At 33.0% G+C, this 22,805-nt stretch overlaps 2 protein-coding genes across 6 annotated transcripts in view; both read right to left on the bottom strand.

Moving 5' to 3' along the window:
* Positions 1-22,805, bottom strand: part of LOC106869047 (MAGUK p55 subfamily member 7) — a 582,860-nt gene that overhangs the window by 549,044 nt on the left and 11,011 nt on the right. The gene's annotated exons all lie outside the window — the stretch shown is intronic.
* LOC106869051 (uncharacterized protein K02A2.6-like) lies at positions 13,890-22,411 on the bottom strand. The gene is made up of 4 exons (XM_014914561.1): positions 22,091-22,411; positions 20,036-20,120; positions 18,761-18,912; positions 13,890-13,976 (listed from the first exon to the last, which is right to left on the bottom strand). Exons 1-4 carry the CDS (start codon positions 22,409-22,411, stop codon positions 13,890-13,892), a joined length of 645 nt encoding a protein of 214 aa, XP_014770047.1.

The raw sequence follows: 22,805 nt of genomic DNA on the forward strand, positions 1-22,805 counted from the left end.
ACACACACACACACACACACACACACACAGAGAAACAAATGAAAGCAAGCAATGAAGTCATCGTAGAAAAACAAGTGTATGCAATTATCTTGAGTATTCACATTGCATAAAATAAAGAACTAAGAGTAGTGCTTTTTGATAACTGAGAAAACTAAATTATGAGCATTTCACAACAAGAATAGGACTTGGTTTGTTCAATAACTGACCTTCATACAATTTACTTCCCAAAATATTGGACAACAGCTAAATAATAATAATAATAATAATAATAATAATAATAATAATAATAATAGTAATAATAATAATAATAATAATGCAGTACCATAGCTTTGCCCTGATGCAGTACTAGGCAGTGGTTCTCATGGCTTTTGATTTTAACTGATTGGAAGTGTTATCACGCACATTGTTTTGTCTTGGTTTAAAAGATGGGTTACAGTAAATATTCTGCTCAATACCACAGACTTGCTTGTCAGTTGTTTGACCTTAACCAGTTGAGCATGTCCCTTGGTGGCTGACAATATGTGCATCTCTGATCATGAGCAGAAGTAGTGGGGGAGCATCAGAGCCATGTGTTGAGAGGAATTCTTTGTTTTTTGAATAATTCACCTCTGGAAACTTGAATGTTTTGTTCATCATCCTTAAACAAACCTTATTCAGGGACCTTTTGAGTATGATGGGCTACTCAGCCTGAAGAAAATTCTAACACGGCCCCACCTGTAAGTTCATGCCCTGTTTATCTTGATATGAGATCACCATGTCGTGCACATGTGGTTGTGATGCATGTGCCTGGTGTACCCTTATCAGACGGGTAATCATGATGGGTATACTGAGCTTCATATATTTTACCCCAGTGTCACTTCGATGGCATGCACTGCTCTCTCACTCAATAATAATAATCCTTTCTACCTCAGGCAGAAGGCCTGAAATTTTGGAGGAGGGATAAGTCGATTACATTGACCCCATTTTTTCCTTGGTATTTAATTTATTGACCATGAAGAGACGAAAGGCAAAGCCAGCCTTGGCGAAAATTGAACTCAGAACATAGCAATGAGCAAAACACTACTAAGCATTTCGTTCAGCATGCTAACGATTCTGCCAGCTTGCTGCCAATAATAATAGTAATAATAATAATAATAATAATAATAATAATAATAATAATAAAAAATATATAACATACAGAAAATTGCACTACTGGGCACTGCACACATTCTACGCAAAACACTTTCAATACAGTAACCATAAGAGCATCACAGCAAACCACAACACATACCCAAGGCACACAGAGCTGCGCTCGGTAGTGAAGTGAAAGCACGTTATAAAAATAAAACTACTGAATAATAATAATAATAACAATTCAAGTCATTTATCATAATGTTAGTAAAAATACACAACATATGAAAAGTATAATACTTTTCCAAAGCAAACCTCATGATTGGATACTTGGTAGATAGTAAATGTTTTATATGATGCACTGTAAAAGGACTATTTGTTTATGATATTAAAGAGACCAAGTTGACTTTGCTGTGTGTTAGTGTTGCTGTTAAATCCTAAAGACACCCATCGTGGAGCAGACCAATGATGAAAGACTTTCTAGCCATTTCATTATCATTTTTAACAAATAGTGTGTCAAAGAGGATATTTATCAAATATGTTCTCACTTCATGAGGTTAAATGGTAAGGTGTGGTTCCAGCTATATTTGGCTACTTCTTCTAACAAGTTGAATGAACATGTAGAGGTTCTCTCATTCTGTTCAATAGTAGATAGAATCAAACAAAAGCATCTGATTAACATCTTTAGTTTAGTTAACTCACTTTCCTTGTGGGAAATGTCTAACATTTAAAATTTGGAAAGAGTTTCTATTTGAACATGACAGTGTTTGTTTTGTGGAATATACACCATTCTGAACAGACTAATTGGCTGCATAAAGGATCCCAAGCTGCATTATTATATTATAACATGCCACACTACATCATATATCAGTAACTTTTGATATGATGTGGCAAGCTGTCATAGTATAATGATAAATAGTATATGCTATGAAGTATTGTGCGATATATGGTATTATTACAATGCAGTATTATGTGGCATAGCAATATGTCAAATGGTGTGGTATTGATCTTTCATATTGTTAAGGGGTTGTAGAATGAAATAGACTGTACAGATCAATAGAATATTTATAATAAAAAGAGATAAATATAAATATATAACTTTGAGAAAGTATAGATGCTTTCCTTCCAGTTAAATTCAAATTATATCTGAACACTCCTCTTGAGTCTGAAATATTGATTAGTAAATGGGCAGACTGTCATTAATAGGACAACTCTGACTGAAACTTATGACAACTGTGAAATTAATTATTTTAGTAATTTGCAAATGCATTAGCATAAAAATCAGAAAGTTGGATTCATTGATTCATAAGTTTGTGACTTCATGAGTTCAAACTATACCTGCAGAGATTTTAATGGTGTATGTCAACAACTGTAAAATTTCATACTTGAAGAATTGGAAATGTCTACATTCATGTCATCATTTACCACTGTTAACTTATTTAATGCATAGAGAAGTATTATGAGGCAGAAATAATTATGCAGTTTGGGAAAGAATAAAGGAATATTAATCAATGATCAATATTATTTTCAACTTTTGTTATAGCCATCTTTGTCTTTTATCCTTTCTGGATCAATAAAATGAGGTACCAGTCAAGAGTTGGTGTCAATTTGATTGGCTATAGTCTCTACCAAAATATGTGGTCATGGGCCAATGTTTGAAAGAAATATTGTTTATATTATTTTGGCAAGAATAGGAGACAACTGAGGACATTTTCATTTTATTATAATTATCTTACAGTAAGCCAACTTGCTCTGAAGAAATAATAATTTAACAATTTGCTACTTTACAATCTACAGAATACTTCTCATAAATTACAATTACAAACTTCAAGCAACAATATTCTTTTAGTTTATAAGAGTGAAATATCAGAAAAAGAATAGTATTTTATGTTTCATCCTTAAATTCAAAGGATAATTAAATATTTAGTTCGTTAGTCATTCCTTTGTTTACTACGACTTGTTTCATGGCAGATAAACTTAGTTCAGCATGATCACTAGACATATATATGTATGTGTGTGTGTTTATATACAAATAAATGTCTGTGTATTTATCTATTTATATCTATATTTTGCTTTCATGGCTGCAGAGGCCAAGAAGTTCACTTCAAAACTACATGGATTTTAGGTTCGGTTCTACTATGTGGAACTTTTGCTAAGTGTCTTCTTCTATCGCTATAGGTCAACAAACTCCTTATAAATGAATTTTGAATAAATTTGATGGTCAGAAACTGAAATCCCAGTGTATATAAGCGTTTGTATATGTATACATGCATGTGTGTGTGGGTGTGTGTGCAGATGTCAGTGTTTGTTTACATTTGCATTGTTTTAAAAGTTGTTGACCAATATATGTTGGTAATGGTGTCACTTCCCTTGTCAACAACTTATCTGCAGCTTCGCACCTTGCAAAACATGAAATAAGAGATCCCTTACTTGAAAAACAAGTAAGGATCAATGAGAGGGAGGTTATCCAGCTGTAAAACAATGCGTTGATGATATATCTGTCTAAACAATGTAAGCATGGAAAGACAAATGTAAAATGAACAAACCAATGAGAACATAAACTCATACATATTTATGTGAGATAATTAACACAAGAATCACACATTTGGACGACAATGTTTGACATTGTAACTGACCAGTCATGTCAGCAGATTTGAAAGAAATGAAATGTCTTTTATTATTATTCCCAAACTAGCTGGACATGCAGAGTCAACTGGTCAAATGAAACTGTGGCTTGGGTGTGAAATTGTCTCACATAGATTTATATATTTAAGATTATTCATATTTCCAGAATTTAGTTTTATTGAGCATTTTAAAGTTTTTATATCTTAATATAAAGAAAAGAAACTATATAAATATATGAGTAAAAATTTGGTGAGTAAATATTCAATAGAAACAGTAAAATTTATAATGTCATTTGAAGAAGGTGGTCACTCAGTTACTGCTGGCAACCTGAGTTTGACAGATGCAAACTCAGAAAAACCATAGACGAATATTTGAATGAAAAGTTCAGTTCAGTATTATATATTGCCAGACTGAGAAAACAAAGAAAAATTCTTACTAAATACACAAATAGATGCCCAAATAACTTATGAACTTCCAAAATATGGAAGATATAAAACTTGACCAAAATAGATTGAAAAAGATATAAATAATGGGACATGACAAATAAGACAACATTTATTGTCTTGATTCTAAAAGAATAATAAAATCAACATTTCAGTCATGATAAGAGAAGGGCTATAAATATAAACTAAAAACTTAGTCAACAGAGTACAAGACAGCTACCAGGAAAGTTATTGGTTTGTATCCTGTTACTGCCACTACATAGTGTCCATGACCAATTCACTGAATCTCAAATGATCCATTCCATGCATGCTAAAAGGAAAAAAATGTCACTGAAAGGAATTCTGTTATTGTAAAATTGTTGAATGTTTCACTAGCCTATTGTGCTAAGTTTAACTGTTAAGGGAATAGCTCTGAGAAGGATAGGTTTTGCCATATCTAGACACTCACTGTGCAAAGTTCAAGTTTCCAGTGTTGCACAGTTGACCGGTGGGTTAAAAACCCACTACTATTACCATCAATCATGATCATTTATTGACTTGGCAGAATTAGCACACGCCAGCAATAAGTTTGTTTTACTGTATTTTATAAGCAAGAATGACCATTCTTGTTTACATTCAGTGACTTGGGGAGTTTCTTTGACTGAAGAGCCTCATTCAGATTGAAACACCAGGGTCTCAGAGTTCCCCCACATCATTAAGAGTGTTGTTAACACACATTGTCTAAAGGAAGACATGTTTTATAAAGGCGATATACAGCAGCCATTAACATATTTACATTGAAATCTAAATCTATCAAAACATATCAAGAAGGAATATGTACATCATCATTGAAATATAATATAACTGTTAATGAAGCCAATAGAGTATTCCTGATAAACCACATCTTACTATCTTGAAAAAGGTAGTACCTTGAAAAAGGTAGAATATTGGATAATATAGTTCTATATCCTTTATCTGACAAAATGTGATAGACATGGTTGGAACAATTTGATCAGAGATCTACCTGATCAGACCTCGCCCAAAACTAAACAACACAGATGTATGTCTGTTAGTTGATTGTTATATTAACCAACTATGAGTTTTTTGGCTTTCTGTGTTTTGTTTTGACTTTTCTTAAGCATGAACTTATAAGTTTATATTCTATTGAATAAGTGAACAGGAATATGTTTTAAACAAATAACACTTATCAAAATTATTTAATTTATTGCATCGGATTATTGATAACCAATCAAATATGACATTAGTCATACATAAATCTTAGTAAAGAATATAGAAATGACATTCACTAAATTTATCTAAAAATGGAATATTATCAATAAATTCATTTAACACTTTGTTTGACCCTACCCAAATATTTAAGCTATTTTTAACAAAATGGATATACAAAATGTTACTAACTTCTTTGAGATTTATTGAAAATTCAATAGAAATTTACAGGATTATTTTTCTGACTTTCTGCCAAGATTGCCTTTTCATTGATTAAAACTACTAAGATTCTGATTATATAATTTCAAATTTTCTATATAATTTTACAGCATTACTTCTACCATTCTCAAAGCCATATTTTTGCAGGTCAGATTCTTTTAACATTGAGAATATTTATGTATGTTAAACTGAGATCAGAGTATAAACTTTTAAAACTTTGACCTTAAAGCTTATTAGGGAGTGTTTGAAAATGGATAAAAATCAACAAAACATAGTTTAACATTTCTCATATTTCATGTTTTCATGCCAAAGTTTTCCCAGCTTTTGTCTGACATACATCTTGGGGAGTTCAAAAAGACCCACAAAGTCTTCTTGATGTCAAAACAGCAAATAAGTCTACAGACAGATGATGATGATCCTGTGTCTGAATCAATTATTAAATACAGGCACTTTAGGTCAACAATGTATCACTTAGCACTTTATTTCAATTTGATATTAAGCAGAAATGAAGAATACCAATTTTAATTCTATAATGTTTGCTTTGACTATTATCTGTTTTATCCCAATTATCACTGTTTGATCCATTTAGTTATCTTAAACTATTTTGCTCATTAAATTACACTGTTGCCATCAATTGAAAAAAAAATTGTGAAAAATGTGTGTTATTGCATGAGACTCACTAAACACATTCATACAACAATAACAGAGAATGTATCTCTTTCCCTTTGATTATAACTATTTACATATGCTACTATGATCTGGACTTCTTATCTAATCAAACCTAAATTACTTTCATAAGCACTACTTTTAGACTGAAGTTTCCCAGCTTACCTGAATTAGAATATACTTTTCATATTGATTTTGACCTTCTTAAAGATTAGAGATATATAACAGTATAAATTTAAGCTCAAACCAAGATAGTTAAGTTAAACAGATAATCAAACTGAAAAGCATTTATAAATGTTTAAAAAACAAAGGTATTTCAGTTGAATTGAAACCTAAGAATAATGGAAAATCATAGTTTAACTGTTGAATAATATTAATTATATTACATCCATTATGCTTAAAGGGCAACTGTACACCAGATAAATATTCCATTCCTTCCTGGTTTTAGAAGAAACCCTCCATTCTATTATAATATTCATAGATCATAATTTTTTTTTGGAACCATGAGCAATAATTTTTTAAGGTTTATTTATTGATATTTATCTATACTAATTATAAGGCAGTAAGTTACCAGGATCTTTAGCATACCAGGCAATATGCTTAGCAGCATTCTATTGTCTGTAACTTCTGAGTTCAAATTCTTCTGAGGTTGACTTTGCCTTTCATCATTTTCGGATCAATAAAATAAGTAACAGTTGAACACTGGGATCGATGTAATTGACTAACCCCTCCCCCAGAATTAATGACTTTGAGTCAAATTTGAAACCAATATTTATTTATACTAATTACTTTTATCATTTTAGCTGTTGTTGAGTCCCTCCATGCTCACGGGTAAGTTCTGATCAAGCATTCCTATGATGAATGACATTCCTTCCATGACTATCAAATCTTATTGCATATTCAGGATTACATTGTCCCATACATCATGTTTATGATTATACTAGTGTTGTCCTTGTTCTTGATTAACACCAGATCAATTGTGAATAATCAGAGTTGTGATCAAGTTGTGACCACCCATCTTTTTAAAGGGCATTATCTCGTCTTTTTTTAAGATGGTAGTGAAATTGAATTAGATTTAACTACTAATGTCTAGCCAATCACCCATTATTGTCCCTACTGCTTCTATTACCAAAATAAGACTGAAAGATAAAAAAAAAATTAGTGCCTTAAAGATGATTGATAAAGTATATTTTCATTTTCTTTGATTAACAAAGATTATAAATTCAATATTTGGCCAGGAAAAACAAGTGGAGAAAATCTGAAAATGTATTAGTTCAGATAAAATACAAAAAGTTTTTTCACTTTTTAATCTATATAACACAGGCCAATCTAGCATATAGTTATAAAAGGACTGAGCTAATTAGAATAAAGGCATTTAAAACTTAAATAATTGTGAGTCTGAAACTATGATCAATAAGTTAACAATCTAGCACCCTAACGTTGTTATATCATGTAAGATAAATATTGAAAACAAATGAGAAAACAGAAAATATGTAAATATGTAAACGTCATCCATTCTATTGAGAGTTTTGTAGTCAGGTTGAACTACTGAAAGGTGATTGGAAAACTAAATAAAGAATTTTAAAAATGGAAATTCTTTTGAATTTTAATGACTGAATTAATATTGATGATATATCTACTTTATAATTGTTGTCAAACTAAACAAAGTGCAAAAGTTATGTGGAGAGAGGATTGGCTAAATGTGAGTAGAATTCTTAAATAAAATAGCTATATTCCCCAAAGGATAACCTAAAAGTAATGTACTGGTAAGATCAATAAAATAGAAAATGAACAAATATTGCAATAGAGCAAATATATACTTGTTAGACACTGGAATACTAAGAGACAAGTGATGGTTTATATCAGCAAAAATCAGGTCAACAAAGCTTAAAAAATGGATAATGTTAGAGTGACTTAATATGACAGCAATAAGAAGGAAGAAAAGATAGAAGTTAGGGGGAAAGATGATGGTCAGTAAGTGGTCAGAACTAAAACATACACAGGAAAACAAAATAAAATGATAAAAAAAATAAAAATGAGAAAGAGAAGGAAAGGTAAAAGAAGTGAGAAAAGAATAAGGAGGTAAAAAAGTGAGACAAGCTTAGGTTAAAATATGATGATCAACAAAGAGTTAAACTTGAACTTTAACAGAGGTAATATAGAATAACCAAAGCTAAAAATAGGGTGAGGAATGTGCTATAACCACTGTAAAGAGAGGAAAAAGATGCAAAGATTAGGTGACAACAGAAGAGAAAGCAGAAACAGAACAGACAATGTAGAAAAAGTCAGAAGGTAAATAAGAAGGAAAAATAAAAAAGAACAATGAAAAACAGTTAAGAAAAACGTTACAAAAAAGGGAAACCACTCAATGTTGATAAGTTATGAAGAAGTTCCAAGATTGAAAAGGAAATATTTCTCTTTATGTTAACAAATGTTTCAAGATCCATTGTTTAAAGTGATACTACACACAAAAATTTGATTTGTAGAGTGACTCAAAGCGAGGAAGTGTCATGTTTGAAGAATTACAAAGTGCAGTTCTAGACATCAAGAAAATACTCCTAGCATTAGATGCTCAAACAGTGTCCTGTTTAATCTTTGTATAACACATTACAGAGGTTGTACATGGTACAAAGTTGAGAGAAGTGCAGTTTGCTGATGATGGCTTAGAAATGACTATTATGATGTGGTTATCAGGGTGGTATGTGAAGATAATGTTTAAAATAGAATAAAGCACTGAGAACAGGAAATATTTGAATATCTTGGTCTTGGAGTGGCTGGAACTTCTGATCAATCAATATACAACACAGATATTTGGTCATTAAAAGAGAAGAGAGTGATTTAAGACGGGAGTGGTTTCCAGCTCAGAATATTGGAAGCAAAAGTTACAAAGAATAATCCTTTGAAAAGAAAGAGCAGATGAGTGAAATTTGATAGAACCTTGCATTCAGATTTAAAAGTATATGTGATAGAACTGTGGTGGTTTCGCAGAGAAGTTTGAATTGCTCAAGTTCAGCACTGATCTGATAAATGAATAAAAAGAAGTGATGCATTTCCTGAGATCTGAAGAGGAAATCAAAGTCATTACTACATAACTGGCAAAATCAGATAATCTGAGTGTTCTGGAATGATAGACTAGATATGTGCCAGATGTGAAGAACAGAGATCAAGAAGAGTGGAAATTAGTTTATGGTAGACAAAGATGTATAAGATGAAGGTTGTTAATAGCAACGGTGATATCAAGGAAAGTAACAGAAATTTCAAATATTGTCAAAGAAAATTCAATTTCAAGGTAAAAAAAAATAATCATTAATCCAAGTGATAAAGAAAGCAAGTTCTCTGGTGGAAGACATTCCTACTGATGTAATCTTTAATGAAATACCTTAAGAGTTCATGAATAAACCCAATGAACTGAAAAAGTATCCTAGATTCACCATGATGTACAAAATATTTAATGCAATAAGAGTCCATGTTGGTCTTTATAGCTTCACTACTGCCATGGAAGAACTCACTAGAGTATACTAGATAAAATAAAGATGTGTTTTGTTGCTTGGAACATATTCGTAATACTAAATGTTAAGTAAAATAATTACATTTTTGGCATAGAACCAAATATCTGGGCAAAAAGTAATTACATAATTTTACTTAGGTAAGCTGGAAGAAGCTCAATGGGTCAACTACAAGCAAATATTATAGAGCAACTATGATTGCTGAGCTCACAAATGTTAGAAAATCAGAAAATGGAATTTTGGAGTATTTTCACAAAATTAGTGGCAGTAGTAGAAACAGTATAAGAGGTGAGCTTGTGAATGGTAGTCTTACTTTATTTTTTTTAACTTTCATAAGATTTGACTAAACTAGAAAAAAACATTTTATTGATGGAGATCTATAAAAGAATCCACTATAGTGTGTCCTTTATCAGTTGATTACTACTTCTACTAGTTCCAAACTTTCTGAATGTGTGCAGTTGACAGAAGCAGATATAGAAATATTATATTTGTTTTTTTTAAATATCAAAACGTTGAGGTTGTGATTGCAGTTATTTATAAACAAGTCATTATAACCATCACCATTTTATGTCTGTTTTTCTATGCTGACATTGGTTCTCCAGTATAGCATCTTGTCACTTATTGCTCTTCTTCATAATCTTTTTTTTACAAGAATTAGGATCTTCAGATCAGCCCCTTCACCATTTCTTTGCATGTCTCCCTCAGTGTTCCTCTTCTGTAGATTTTTTCCACCAAGCACTTCTTTTTCCAACAGTCATCCTTCATTTGAATCTCATGTCAAGGACACAGCTGATTTCTTTTAAACTGTTTTTCTCACATGTATGTTAATATTATTTTCAAATTTTGACACAAGACCAGCAATTTCATGAGAGGGTATAAGTCAATTATATCAACCTCAGTGCTCAACTGGCATTTATTTTATCGCCCCTGAAAGGATGAAAGACAAAGACAATCTCAGTGAAATTTGAACTCAGCACGTAAAGATGGACGAAATGCCACAAAGTACTTTGCCTAGCATACTAAGGATTCTGCCAACTTGCTGTCTTACATGAATGTTCATATTGCATATCCATTGGGGCAAGCTCACTTTATTTCTTTTCAATCCATCCTCTCTGCATTCAGTACCCATGTCCATTACATAAGCCAAAGCAATTTGCCTTCTATTTGTAGATAGAATCCCCTTGATTCCAGTGGCGGTAATAGCATCTTGAACGTTTACCATTCTGTTCTTACAATAACTACCATGCTTTTACAACAGACAAGGTCACTTAAATAACAAAAGTTGTCAATAACTTTTAGGGAGTCTTCCAAGTTTTTGAAAAAATTCATTTTGCAGATGTTCTTCTTTCTAATTACTCCTATAATAAAATCCAGTTTTGTCAGCCTGCCTCTTTTCCCACAACATTTTACGTGCATCCATAGTTTACATTAGATATAAAATATACAATTCCTATCTTTGCCTTCTCTTGATATCAAGCACGACTATTTCTCTGATGATAGCAGAGTTCTGTATTCATTCTTGCTATGGTTTTTTTTTTATTTTTGCAAGATTTAGCTTACCTCTTAGCTCATTTGTATTCTGTTACCTTTTGTCTTTTATATCACAATATAAATTTTATTCAATCAAGCAGTTAGATTTCTATTTGATTTCAATGAAGCAGTCTTTTGTATGAGGGATCAGAGATGCAGTTAATGACTAAGTTTACTAAGGGCAATTCAGTTCTTACTAATTCAAATATGTAGGCTTGGTACTTATATCATATTATAGTCACGTATATTTTGAATAGTTTATTTTCCAATATGTGAATATAGGATATTTCAATATGAGATGATAGTCTTCATATACACATACACACACAAACACACAGATAGTGACACATAGAAGAAAGAGAGAGGGGTAGGGAAGAGGGAAAGAAAGGGGGAAAGGAAAAGAAGGAAATAGAAAGAAAGAGTTTATTGAAGGAATAAGAAAACCAATGAAAGAATGAACAATTATGTGTGTTTTGTGGTAATTAACAAGATTCATTATTATTTGCATATATCTATACTAGATAATAGCAACTTAAACTTCAATTCTGTCTCACAGAGAGGAAATAATGTAACCCCTATTAGAATGATGAATCTTGTGTGCATATGTTTGTGTTAGTGAGGGGGAGAGAGAGAAGGGAGAGAGAGAGAGAGCATGGGAGAAAGAAAGCACGGGAGAAAGAAGAGACAGAGAAGGGGTTAAATGAAAAGCCTTTTGATTGGCTTGCACTACATGCTCAGTGCCAAAAGGAGACTAATAGGAAATAATTAATTCCCACTTGTGTCAGATCACAGCTCATTGAAGAGCATTGCAATTTCCTCTGCATACATCAGCAGTGATAATAGCACTGTGTATATGAAGCAGTATTTACTTAGTACACACATTGTTCAACAGGTATTTAAGGACTTCACCATCAAAAATAAACAGATTTCTCCAGTGAAGGACCTAACACAACTTGCAATGATTAAATTTAATCTACTAAGAATCAAAAGCAAGAACAAAGTTTAACTGCATGTCTCAATCTTTACTTCTACCCTTTCTATTCTATTTATCTAATCAAATACTCATAAGCTAGTGAGGAAGCTTGTACACGGTCATTTGACTTAGAAGAAATATTCCTTTCAAATCACACCCACTATATTTGTTTTTAAAAAAGAACTCATTGCATATCGTGGTCTGAGATAAACAATATCTGAAATGCTGTAACGGTCATAGCTTGAATGACTTTATCTGAAGTATGTTTGATCAGAACTGAAAATAATGAAAAATACAAAGCTCACATAAACTTCCATTTAAAGAGATCTCCTATCACTCATACTTTTATAGAACACAGCTTTTTTTATATCTTTTATTTTTTATTCGGTTCAGTCATTAGACTGTGGCCATACTGGGGCATTACCTTGAAGAATTTTTAGTTGAATGAATTGACCCCTGTACTTACTTTTTTTTAAGCCTGGTAGTTATGCAATTGGTTTCTTGCCTAACTACTAAGTTACAGGGACATAAACACTCCAAAACCAATTGTCAAACAGTGGCATTGGAACAAATACAGACACCAAGACACACACAGATATATGTATGTATGGTAGGCTTCTTTCAGTTTCCATCTACCAAATTCACTCACAAGACTTTGGCTAGCCTGAAGCTATAGAAGACACTTGCCCAAGGTGTCACACAGTAGGACTGAACCCAGACGCATGTGGTTGAGAAGCAAGCTCCTTACCACACAGCCACACCTGCACCTTTCAGTAACTTCCCTTTTAATCACATGAATAAAATCCAGTCCCTTGTAAAAGCATTTAAATCTCCTTCCAAATTTTGTAAATTAGAATTTGAACTGTTAACCTTAAAAAAGGTGCACAGATGAAAACTAAATAGTTTAAATCAATTGTCTGTATATAGTTTGCAAATAAAAATGATGACAAAAACAAAATTTATAATCAAATGATCGTAATTCTCACTTCAACTCTGACTATGAAATATACAGAAAATGAAAAAGGGTAAAATGGTATCCAACAATATGAACCATGTAAGAGTGGAAGAAGAAAAACTATATAGAAAATGAAGGCTGAAGAAAATGACACAGTGGTTGCTGAAAACTTTATATTTATACCATAGTTTTTTGTGAATCATCATCATCATTTAACGTCTGTTGTCCATGCTGGCATGGGTTGGACGGTTTGACTGGGCTGGCATCCTGGAAGGCTGTGCCAGGCTCCATTCTGATTTGGCATGGTTTTCTATGGCCAGATGCCCTTCCTAACAGCAACCACTCTGAGAGTGTAATGGGTGCTTTTACATTCCACCGGCATGGGTGCCATTTTGTGACACCGGTATCTGCCATGACTGTAACCTTGCTCAGCTTGATGAATCTTCTTCTCAAGCACAACATAATGCCAAAGGTCTTGGTCATTGTCTCTGTGAGGCCCAACATCTCAAAAGGGGCTCGGCCACTTTGCCTCCATGAGGCCCAACACTTGAAAGGAACTCAGCTACTTTACCTCTGTGAGGCCCACTCAAAAGGAATATAATCAATAATCATAGGGAATAGATATAGTTTTGTACTGCTGTCCTTCAAGCTAGGTGTTATGAGATTTTTACATCAGGTAAAGCCTTTGGTTCAATGATTTTAGATGACTCAAGCATTGAAAATAATTGTCCAAATATTTGGAACTAGAGAATGTATCAGAAATACCATTTCAACTAATAATGTTTTGGTTATATAGAAAAACACACACACACAAAGGAAGTAAAAAGCTTGCATTAAAGTGACCAATGTGAAACCTCTCTGTACAAAAACTATTATGTATTGTATTGAGGTGATAACCATAGCATAAATGTTAAATTTCTGACAATCTAAGCCTACAAACTGCTTGAGTTTTAGTTACAAGCCATTTCACTTATTCTGGAAGTTATATAAAAGTACGTTACAAGTTTCATTTCACACCTCTGAAACCAATAGGGCTAATTACTTGTTGATAGATAGCTCTGATCAGAAGAGATCAAGTGATTGACTATTCATTATACAAGTTTTTGAAGGATAATGAGTCATAGGCAATCACATCTAATTAAAAGTGAAGATTAATCAGTAAATATATTGTAATAATGAACCATCAGAATTTCAATATCGTGTCTTCACTGAATTATTCCCTAGTAGCGTTTATCTTGTAACTACAGATATTGGTGGATAGTAGTAAAAATCAACATGACAATTGATGAAGTGATCTCTATGCTCATGTTCATTTTAGTTTGGGTTTGTTTCCAGTGTTAAATGTTCTCATTTGGTACTTATTTTCTTCCACTCTGACCTGTAATCATGCAAATTTTGAAACAAATTAGCTCTGCTTGCAACATGGTTTTTTTTATCTCGCTGTCTGTTCCCTTTCTCTCTGATTCTCTACTTTGTCTCAATCCTTCTCAGGATGCAATACTGATCCACTTCCTCTCACATTTATCTTCATTCCCTTTTAATCTGTCTCTGCAGCAAGTTTTATTACTCTCCTTCTCTTTCCATTGTTTTTACATTCAGGGACTATTCCTTTTTTTCCCCAGAGCAAGTTCTATAAACAATTGTGCCTTATTTAATTTAATTCCAAAGACTTCAATGATACCCTGTTTATGCAGTGCTCACAATATCCTGTGTTTTGTTTGCCTCAGTTGAAACACCTAGTAATACTTTTTATATCCATTTTTGTTGTCCCAAATTTGCTGAATATTTTCCCAGTAGTATATCCGGTAGTTACTGGAACAACAGGATAGTAATAATGCTGTCTTTAGGTGCTAAAGTTTTCATTACCCACATGTGACAGATGATGAAGGGAATTCTATGCTGGTGCTCATTTTATTTTTGTTTATTTCCTGTGCTTCATATGTTCTCATTGTCCATGGTACCCATTGATCTTGTGTGTAATATGTGTATTGTATCATAGAAATGTTGCATAAATCAGATGATAGGCTACACTTCTAGGGTACCGAGGGCTTTGTTGTCTGTTTTGTTTAATAAGGTATATTGTAATTGTCTCTTAGTAACAACATAAGCATCAAAACATGACAGGATGCAATGGTCACAAATTCAAGAATTCAAATGAATCTTTTCTGAAGTTTATATGAAACATAACCATACCAAACAGTTTTGGTTTTATGCAGTGTGTCCTTTTCCTTCAGGCTTTTGTAGAGATATACTTGTCCAGCATTTGTGGGATCACAGGGAACATGTGTACTCCTTCAGGACTTCTCTCCTGATCCATAAGATGTTCTTCTCAATTTTGAACACTAGGGAAGATGCTGTTTGACTGATATTATGTTAAATTGAAAGGCTGTCTTGACTGATCTGAAGTATCTTCTTCTGTATTTTCTTCTCAGATACTGAGTGCTTTTCATGCTTTCACTTTATCATTGTAGTAAACATTAAAAATGTATAAAATGTGTAATACGGACAGCTACCTTACACAAACATAATTCTATAGATTTAAATCATAACTTTTGTTATCAGTATCACCTCCTTTCCCCAAACAGTATTTTCAAGTTATTATTTCCATTTATGTACATAAATATATAACTGTATGTTGTTGTTTAGCTGCAGATCAACCTTGATCAAGCAAGCAGATCCATAATGAAAGGCATGTCAGTTTTGATCCCTAAGCCTTATTAGAAATATGTTGGACTACATAATTTGATGCATCTTCTCCTTATTTAAGACCATAGTAGGTGATTTGAGGAAGATTTAGTTATTTTTAGCTGGTCAAAAATTATGAAGAGACACCCTCATACTTCATAAGTAACATGAACAGAACATTTATGCTATGATTTTGTATGCTTCTGCAGAAAAACCCTTTCAACTATTTACCCTGAGGCCATACATGTATGCATCAACAAGAATAACTGAGAATTCATTTGCTGCAGTAGTTCACAATTGGGGTCCATATAAGAATTTTTGTTGTAAAAAATTATCTACAATAAATTTGTTATACATCTACAATACACGAAATATTCTAACAATTTTTTGCGTACAGTTCCTAATATTTAATCCTAAAAATATAAAAATGTTTTTTTAAAACATCAAATGGCTAGGAGGGTCCATCCGAGTAAAGTAGGAGTCAAAGGGGTCCATAGGTACAGAATGGTTGAGAAACGTTGATTTACTGGGTCAATTCAGAAATCCATAATGATCTGTTCAAGTTTGAGCCATCTTAGTATGCAGCATCTATTCAGAAATGAACAAACCACAACCCAAATAAGAAAGAACATTGAACTCACTTTTATTTCATTAGTCAATAGATTATGAAAACTGAAATTGATAGAGAGCTGGCTAAAATAAGGCACAAAAGTCTTTATGCTTTCCCATATATCCAAAAGGTTTATATGTTTAAAAATGTATCACAGATATGTAAAAGAGTTTTGAAATATTTCAACGATTAAAAAAAAAAAGACATCATTTCATGCAAGTGAATTCAGTTAAAGATAAATAATGATGTGAAATCACAGAAACAACAGAACATTTAAGAAAATTGTTATATCAGATATAAGAAGTATTGTTGTAAGAGATATTTAAAATACAAGGTTAGTTCTTAATTTGTGTAATATAAGAACATGACATCTCAAAGATTTTAGTAGAGCCATTCACAAGAGAATGAATTATTCTAATATATCTCCTTTTTGCTTGCATTCCAGTGATTCTTGTTGATGCAGGTTATACTTAGTCTATTTCAATTTTAGTGATTACATTTATATTATATTTGTCAGAGTAGCATTGAATAATAGTTATATCATAATATCAACCAAGAAATTATTGTACAAAATAAGTTTTAAGAGAGTTGGGAAGCTTAATGATACTTCTTCAAGGATGAAGTAGATTCTATTTAGCATTGGCAAAACCACTAGCACATAGGAATATGATAAAAGAAAGTAGAAACTTAGTAATGAGTCTGACTGTTATAAAAGATCACCAACTACAAGCAAGTTACCAGCAGCAAGAGCCAAAGTTAAGCAGTGGTAAAATATAAGATTATAAGGAATAAGAAATAGGCCTGTAAAAACTTGAAGAAAAAGTTTCAAGACAGAAATGTGTATTTAACCAGGAAAGAAATAGACAGTTGAAGTATTGGTAGTGTTCTAGGCTGCACAGAATAAAGAAAACCTTAAGTCATCATGACAGTGATACAGGTGGACATTATTTTTTACTGACAATACAAATATGTATCACTTTGACAGGCAGCTGAAGACTGAGAACTGGAGATGAACTGAAGACAGGAATAAACTACAAAGTATTTATTGTCTATGGATGGTCTATAATTTTTGCATGACATGTGTGCAATAACAAGGGAGCTCTTCTAAATCTTTTCTTCCATTCTCCAAATATATAACTGTGCTATTTGGTATAAATATGTGCAGAGCATTAGTGATAAAAAATAAACATAATTGACGAACAAGGAAATGGACTTTTGTGGGAAAATCAATATAAATACCTTGGGGTACGTGGAAATTAATACATTGATGAAGGAAAAGGCAAAAGCTGAGGTTGTAGATAAATATTTCAGACGACCTAGATTGGCTTCAAGCAAAAGAAAGTCATAGCAAGCAACATATTTGCTGTTGCATCACTGGGGCATAGAGAAGAAATACATAGTAGTATAGAGAGAGGAAAGAAGAGATGTCAGTTGAGTTAAGATAGCAACCAGTAGCGAGATATGATCAGATAAGGAATGGACTTAAAGCCGAAAAAGAGAATTTGGGGTTAAGATTGAAACATTTCAGAATATCCAAATATTAAAACAAATTACAAATTATTAGTGTGTTACCTCTCCTAAAACATATAGAAGAGGTAACATATTAAAAGAAATTGAAAGAATGAATAGAGAAACATTACATGGACATAAAAATTAATGGTTAATAACAAAACTCATGGCAGAAGAAGCATTCAAGAAATAATCATGGAAACAACCTTCAACCAAAGACTGAAACTATGAATAATCATCACAGGAGGAAACACAAACTATGTTAAATTCCACAAACAATTGTCCTATAGATTTATGTTATATAGTGGTAAATATCAATGTAATGAAGTGGTCATTAAGAAGTGTTAGAATTAATAATTAGGACGCTAATTGAGATTAAGAACACCTCAAAACAAGTTAGAACTGATGTGATTTTATACTATAATCTGGAATTGACAAAATATCCAGAAAAAAAAAAATGGTTGTAAATTCTTTTTTTTTTTTTGTTTTTTTCAGGATATTTTGTCATTCTAGATGATATTATAAAAATAAGTTAATGATGGATACTATCCATCATGAACAATAAAGCAGGAAAACAGCAAGCTGTGAAAATAAATAAATGATGATTACTGGATTTTTATGAGATATCTCCATAGAGATTGATCATTCCACTGAAGGAAAACCAAATATGAATGGAGGATAGAAAAAAAAAGAAATAATGTAAGATAACAGATTTCAAAATACCATATGATTGTTGGGTGGATGTGAAGGAAACTGAGGAAATTGAGAAACAACTGGATCTAATTTAGCCAAAGAGATGAAGAGATTCCAGAACACAAGTGTGAAAATTGTTCCTGTGATAATTGGTGCTCTTGGAACGACACCCAAACTGCTACCTGTAGGAAGCTGAAGGATATTGGAATTGAGACACATACCGTTGACTTGCATAAACGGGGCTAGCCTTACTTTGCAAGTATCCTAACAAAGATTCTTGAGATTTGAAGTGGCTTGTAACTAAATCAGAAGATAACATCTCTAATTATAACGATGATGACGCTGCCACCACCGACAACAGCGAAGACGATAACACTGATTTCAGATTGTGACACAAGGCCAGCAAGTTCAGGGGAGGGGATGAGTCAATTACATCGACCCCAGTACTCAACTGGTACTTATTTTATCGACCTGAAAGGATGAAAGGCAAAGTCGACCTCAGCAACGTAAGCAATGTAAAGACAGACAAAATGTTGCAAAGCATTTTGCCCAGCATGGTAATGATTCAGCCAGCTCACCACCTAAATAATAATAATGGTAATAAGAATGATGATGATGATGATGATGATGATGACGGTGAAGACAGAGACGTTGCTAGCTCTCTCTGTCTCACTTCAGAATAGTACTAAGTATTTAAACATTCATATATCTTTTTCCTCTTTTTTGGTCCTTTGGTCACAGTTTCTACTAATGGAATTATATGCAGGAATTTAAAGGCAAGATAAAATCATTTGTTCACTTCTTTTACATGTATAATAACTGTATAAATACGTTTTTTAACTTGTTTCCTTTTTTCCAACAAATTTCAAATGGTAGTTTAAATTTCTATTGCGTTTCACCTATATCTGCACCCACCCAATCCCATTCCTGCCACCTATACCAGAAATCTTGATAATGATTGTGACAAAATACTGATAGTTATAGTAATGGTGAAATTGGTTGTGATAGTGATAGTAAGCATGGTAGTGTAAGTAAAAATAAGAATAGTGATTTCTAATAATAATGACAGTGGTAGTAGTTGTGGCAAGGATAGTAATAATAATTATTACCACAAGAGTAATAAGAATATTGATAAAGAATATTAAGGTAAATATGTTAGAATAAGCAGTGATGGTGGGATATGGTGATTGGGGGACCTCAGTTGTATAGTTTGTACTTGTCTTATTGCATTGGTTGGGAGAGAAGGTCTAGCAAGCTCCTGGTGTTGGTGAATGTATGCTGTAATTAAGTTTAAAATAAACATACTAATGGTTGGGTCGTCAGCAACTAAACTGGCAAACTTACTAATCACACTTGATGAGGTTGATGAGGAGGGTGGTAGTTGGACAACCTTTGGGAAAAGAAACAAGACCTGTCAAAGGGCAGATAAACTCATCGGAGTCAACAGCCATCTAACAGTGTATATGAGGGTAGGTGTGAACACTCTGAGCCTTGGTTGGCAACCCATCTAGAGACGGTAATTGCACAATGCACAACCTTATAAATGCTACTTCAAAATGAGTGATATCAAATTATCTTGGGATACATGTGTCCCATTAGGAGCGAAGGGGTTAATGAGACCGGAACTGTTAACAGGGAAGGTATCGTACACAACAGGCAAGGAGCATCTGATCAAGCTCTGGTGCTTATCATCAAGCCATTGATCAGGACCAGAATTGAAGTCAAAAAGTGCAGAGAGAAGAAAATGAAATAAGAAAAAGATGTAAACAAGATTGCGATTGAATGTTTGCTGAGAAGTGAGCCAAATAAAGAAGGTTTCATGAAATGAATGAAGAGAATACGGGATGGAAAGGTAGTCTTTCTAGCTTCCACCCAATGATTGAGAGATCAGGTAAAGGGAATTTGTATAAATGATTGCATGACAGGATTAGAGGTTGAAGAAATGTAGAGAAGAATAAAATGAACACAAAGAGTGTGAAACAACAGTGTCAGAAAGTGGCAATGAAGGGGTAAGAGATGAAGAGAAAGAAAAAGAAGGAAATCACTATATTGATGAGAATGCTGATGAAGTAAATAGTGAAGATGATTTAGCTGGGCAAGTGACAGTAAATGTTGCAGAAGACTTGAACGAAGAAGAGAAGGAGATTCCAAAAATGCTGTGAGATAAAATACGTGCTGGGAAAAATGAAGTGCCACAAAATGTAAGGTGTATGGACAGAGGAAAAGTAAAGAAAGCTACAGGCAAAGTAAATGGTGTTTTGAGCTTGATCAAAACAAAAAAAAAACATTGGTGAAACAAAGCAGTTAATAATAGCTACTGGTAATGTTGTAGCTGACATGATAAGATATAAGTCAAAGACAGCTGAAAAAAAAAACAAAGGGAAAGAAAAGAAAGAACAAAACTGGAGGAAAACAATATGAATGAAGCTGGAAAAGACATGGAAAGAACTGGGGAAATTGAATTGGATAATGAAAGAACTCAAGGATGAGATAGAAAATTGAATGGACTGTACAGGTTACAAGAAAGGGGAAAACAAACTGTACATGAAGAAGGTCACAAAGAGTGACAATGTTAAAAGGCCAAATCAAAATGATATGATGCTAGGTGCAAAAGTTTTGAGCAAAATAGATTGTTTCAATCAAACAGTGGGTATCTTTTTTGAAGAAATAGAGGGGGAACAACATCAGAAACAGATTCCAGATGTGTAAAAAGCAATGCATTTTGAGGAGAACTTTGGAACAGGCCAGTAATACAAAAAGAAATTACAGAGCGGCTAACAGAAGTGGAGAGGCATCTTGCAACTGTACCAAGACAAAAAGATGTCAGAACTGATCTGTATTCAGTGAGACTGAAGTTAAAAAATAAATTGGAAGGGACCTAGCTCAGATGGAGCACAACATTATTGGCTGAAGAATTTTACATAGCTGCATGGAAGGATCACTTCACACCTGGATGAATGCCTGCAGTAGGGTCATGACTCTACCTGGATGACAAGAGGATGAACATTAGTCATGTCTCAAGAAGTACTTGAAAGGTAAATTGGTATCAAATATTCAACCTATAACCTGTTTACCATTTATATAGCAGCTTACGACTGGTATCTTGGTGGAAAAGTTATATAATCATGTAGAAAGTAACAATCTGTATCCAGCAGAACAGAAAGGATGTTTTCCATTCTTATATGTCCTAACAAATACATTTTCAGCAATTTTATAAAATTTTGCCCTATAATCCACCACAAATTTTCTTTTCTTACCAGGTAGTAATTTGTCGAAGACTTATTTTATTTTCCTCACAGACATCAGCTTCACTGGTGACATACCTACTGGTGTATTCGGATTTGGAATCATGCACTATACTCTTAAGAATTGTTCTAGAGCTACCTCAACCATGATTTCCTTATTTGACTTTCTTAGGGCTCTCTTAAACATATCGACAAAGCATTCTGTTTGTCCATTAGATCTGGGATGGTATAGTGCCATAGTTACATGTTCTGCAGTGAACATCTTATGAAACTTTTTAAACTCGTAAGACACAAATTGCATTCCATTGTCTGACACTGTTATGTCTGGGATGCCAAATCTCACAAACAGCTCATGTAGAAAATTTGTCACAGTTGAGGAGGTTGGTTTTTTAGACAAGCAAATTTCTGGCCACTTAAAGAAACTATCAACTACCATTAAGTAGTATGAACCATTTAAGGGACCAGTGAAATTGATGTGTAATCTCAACCATGGCACATCTACTTTGTATCATCAGTAATTTTGCCACTAGCGTACATCCCTGCAGCCTTTCACTAAATTTTCAATTTTGCTATCCAATTTTGGCCAGCACATGTAGCTATGCATTAAAACTTTCATCCTCAAAATACCAGGATGTCCAACATGAAATTCCCTCAACATTTTCTTTTGCAATGTTTCAGGTATCACTACTCTCTGTGCATACATCAGTATGCCATCAGAAATTGAGTATAGGTTCATGTCTTGGTTTTGTTTCACACAAATCCTGTTCCTATTTACTTTTCCTGTCTATAGTATTCTTTTCATTTCTATTATGAATTTGTCCTTTTACACA

The sequence above is a fragment of the Octopus bimaculoides genome, chromosome 10 (genome assembly GCF_001194135.2).
Source record: "Octopus bimaculoides isolate UCB-OBI-ISO-001 chromosome 10, ASM119413v2, whole genome shotgun sequence".
In the NCBI taxonomy this organism is placed as follows: Eukaryota; Metazoa; Mollusca; class Cephalopoda; order Octopoda; family Octopodidae; genus Octopus; species Octopus bimaculoides.

Coding starts and splice junctions, on each gene's coding strand:
- LOC106869051 (XM_014914561.1), bottom strand. CDS start 22,411: ATGGTAGTTGATAGTTTCTTTAAGTGGCCAGAAATTTGCTTGTCTAAA. Junction 18,913..20,035: donor TGCTGACGACCCAACCATTA/GTATGTTTATTT, acceptor AGCTTCCTACAG/GTAGCAGTTTGGGTGTCGTT. Junction 13,977..18,760: donor ATCCACCCAACAATCATATG/GTATTTTGAAAT, acceptor TACATTCTCTAG/TTCCAAATATTTGGACAATT.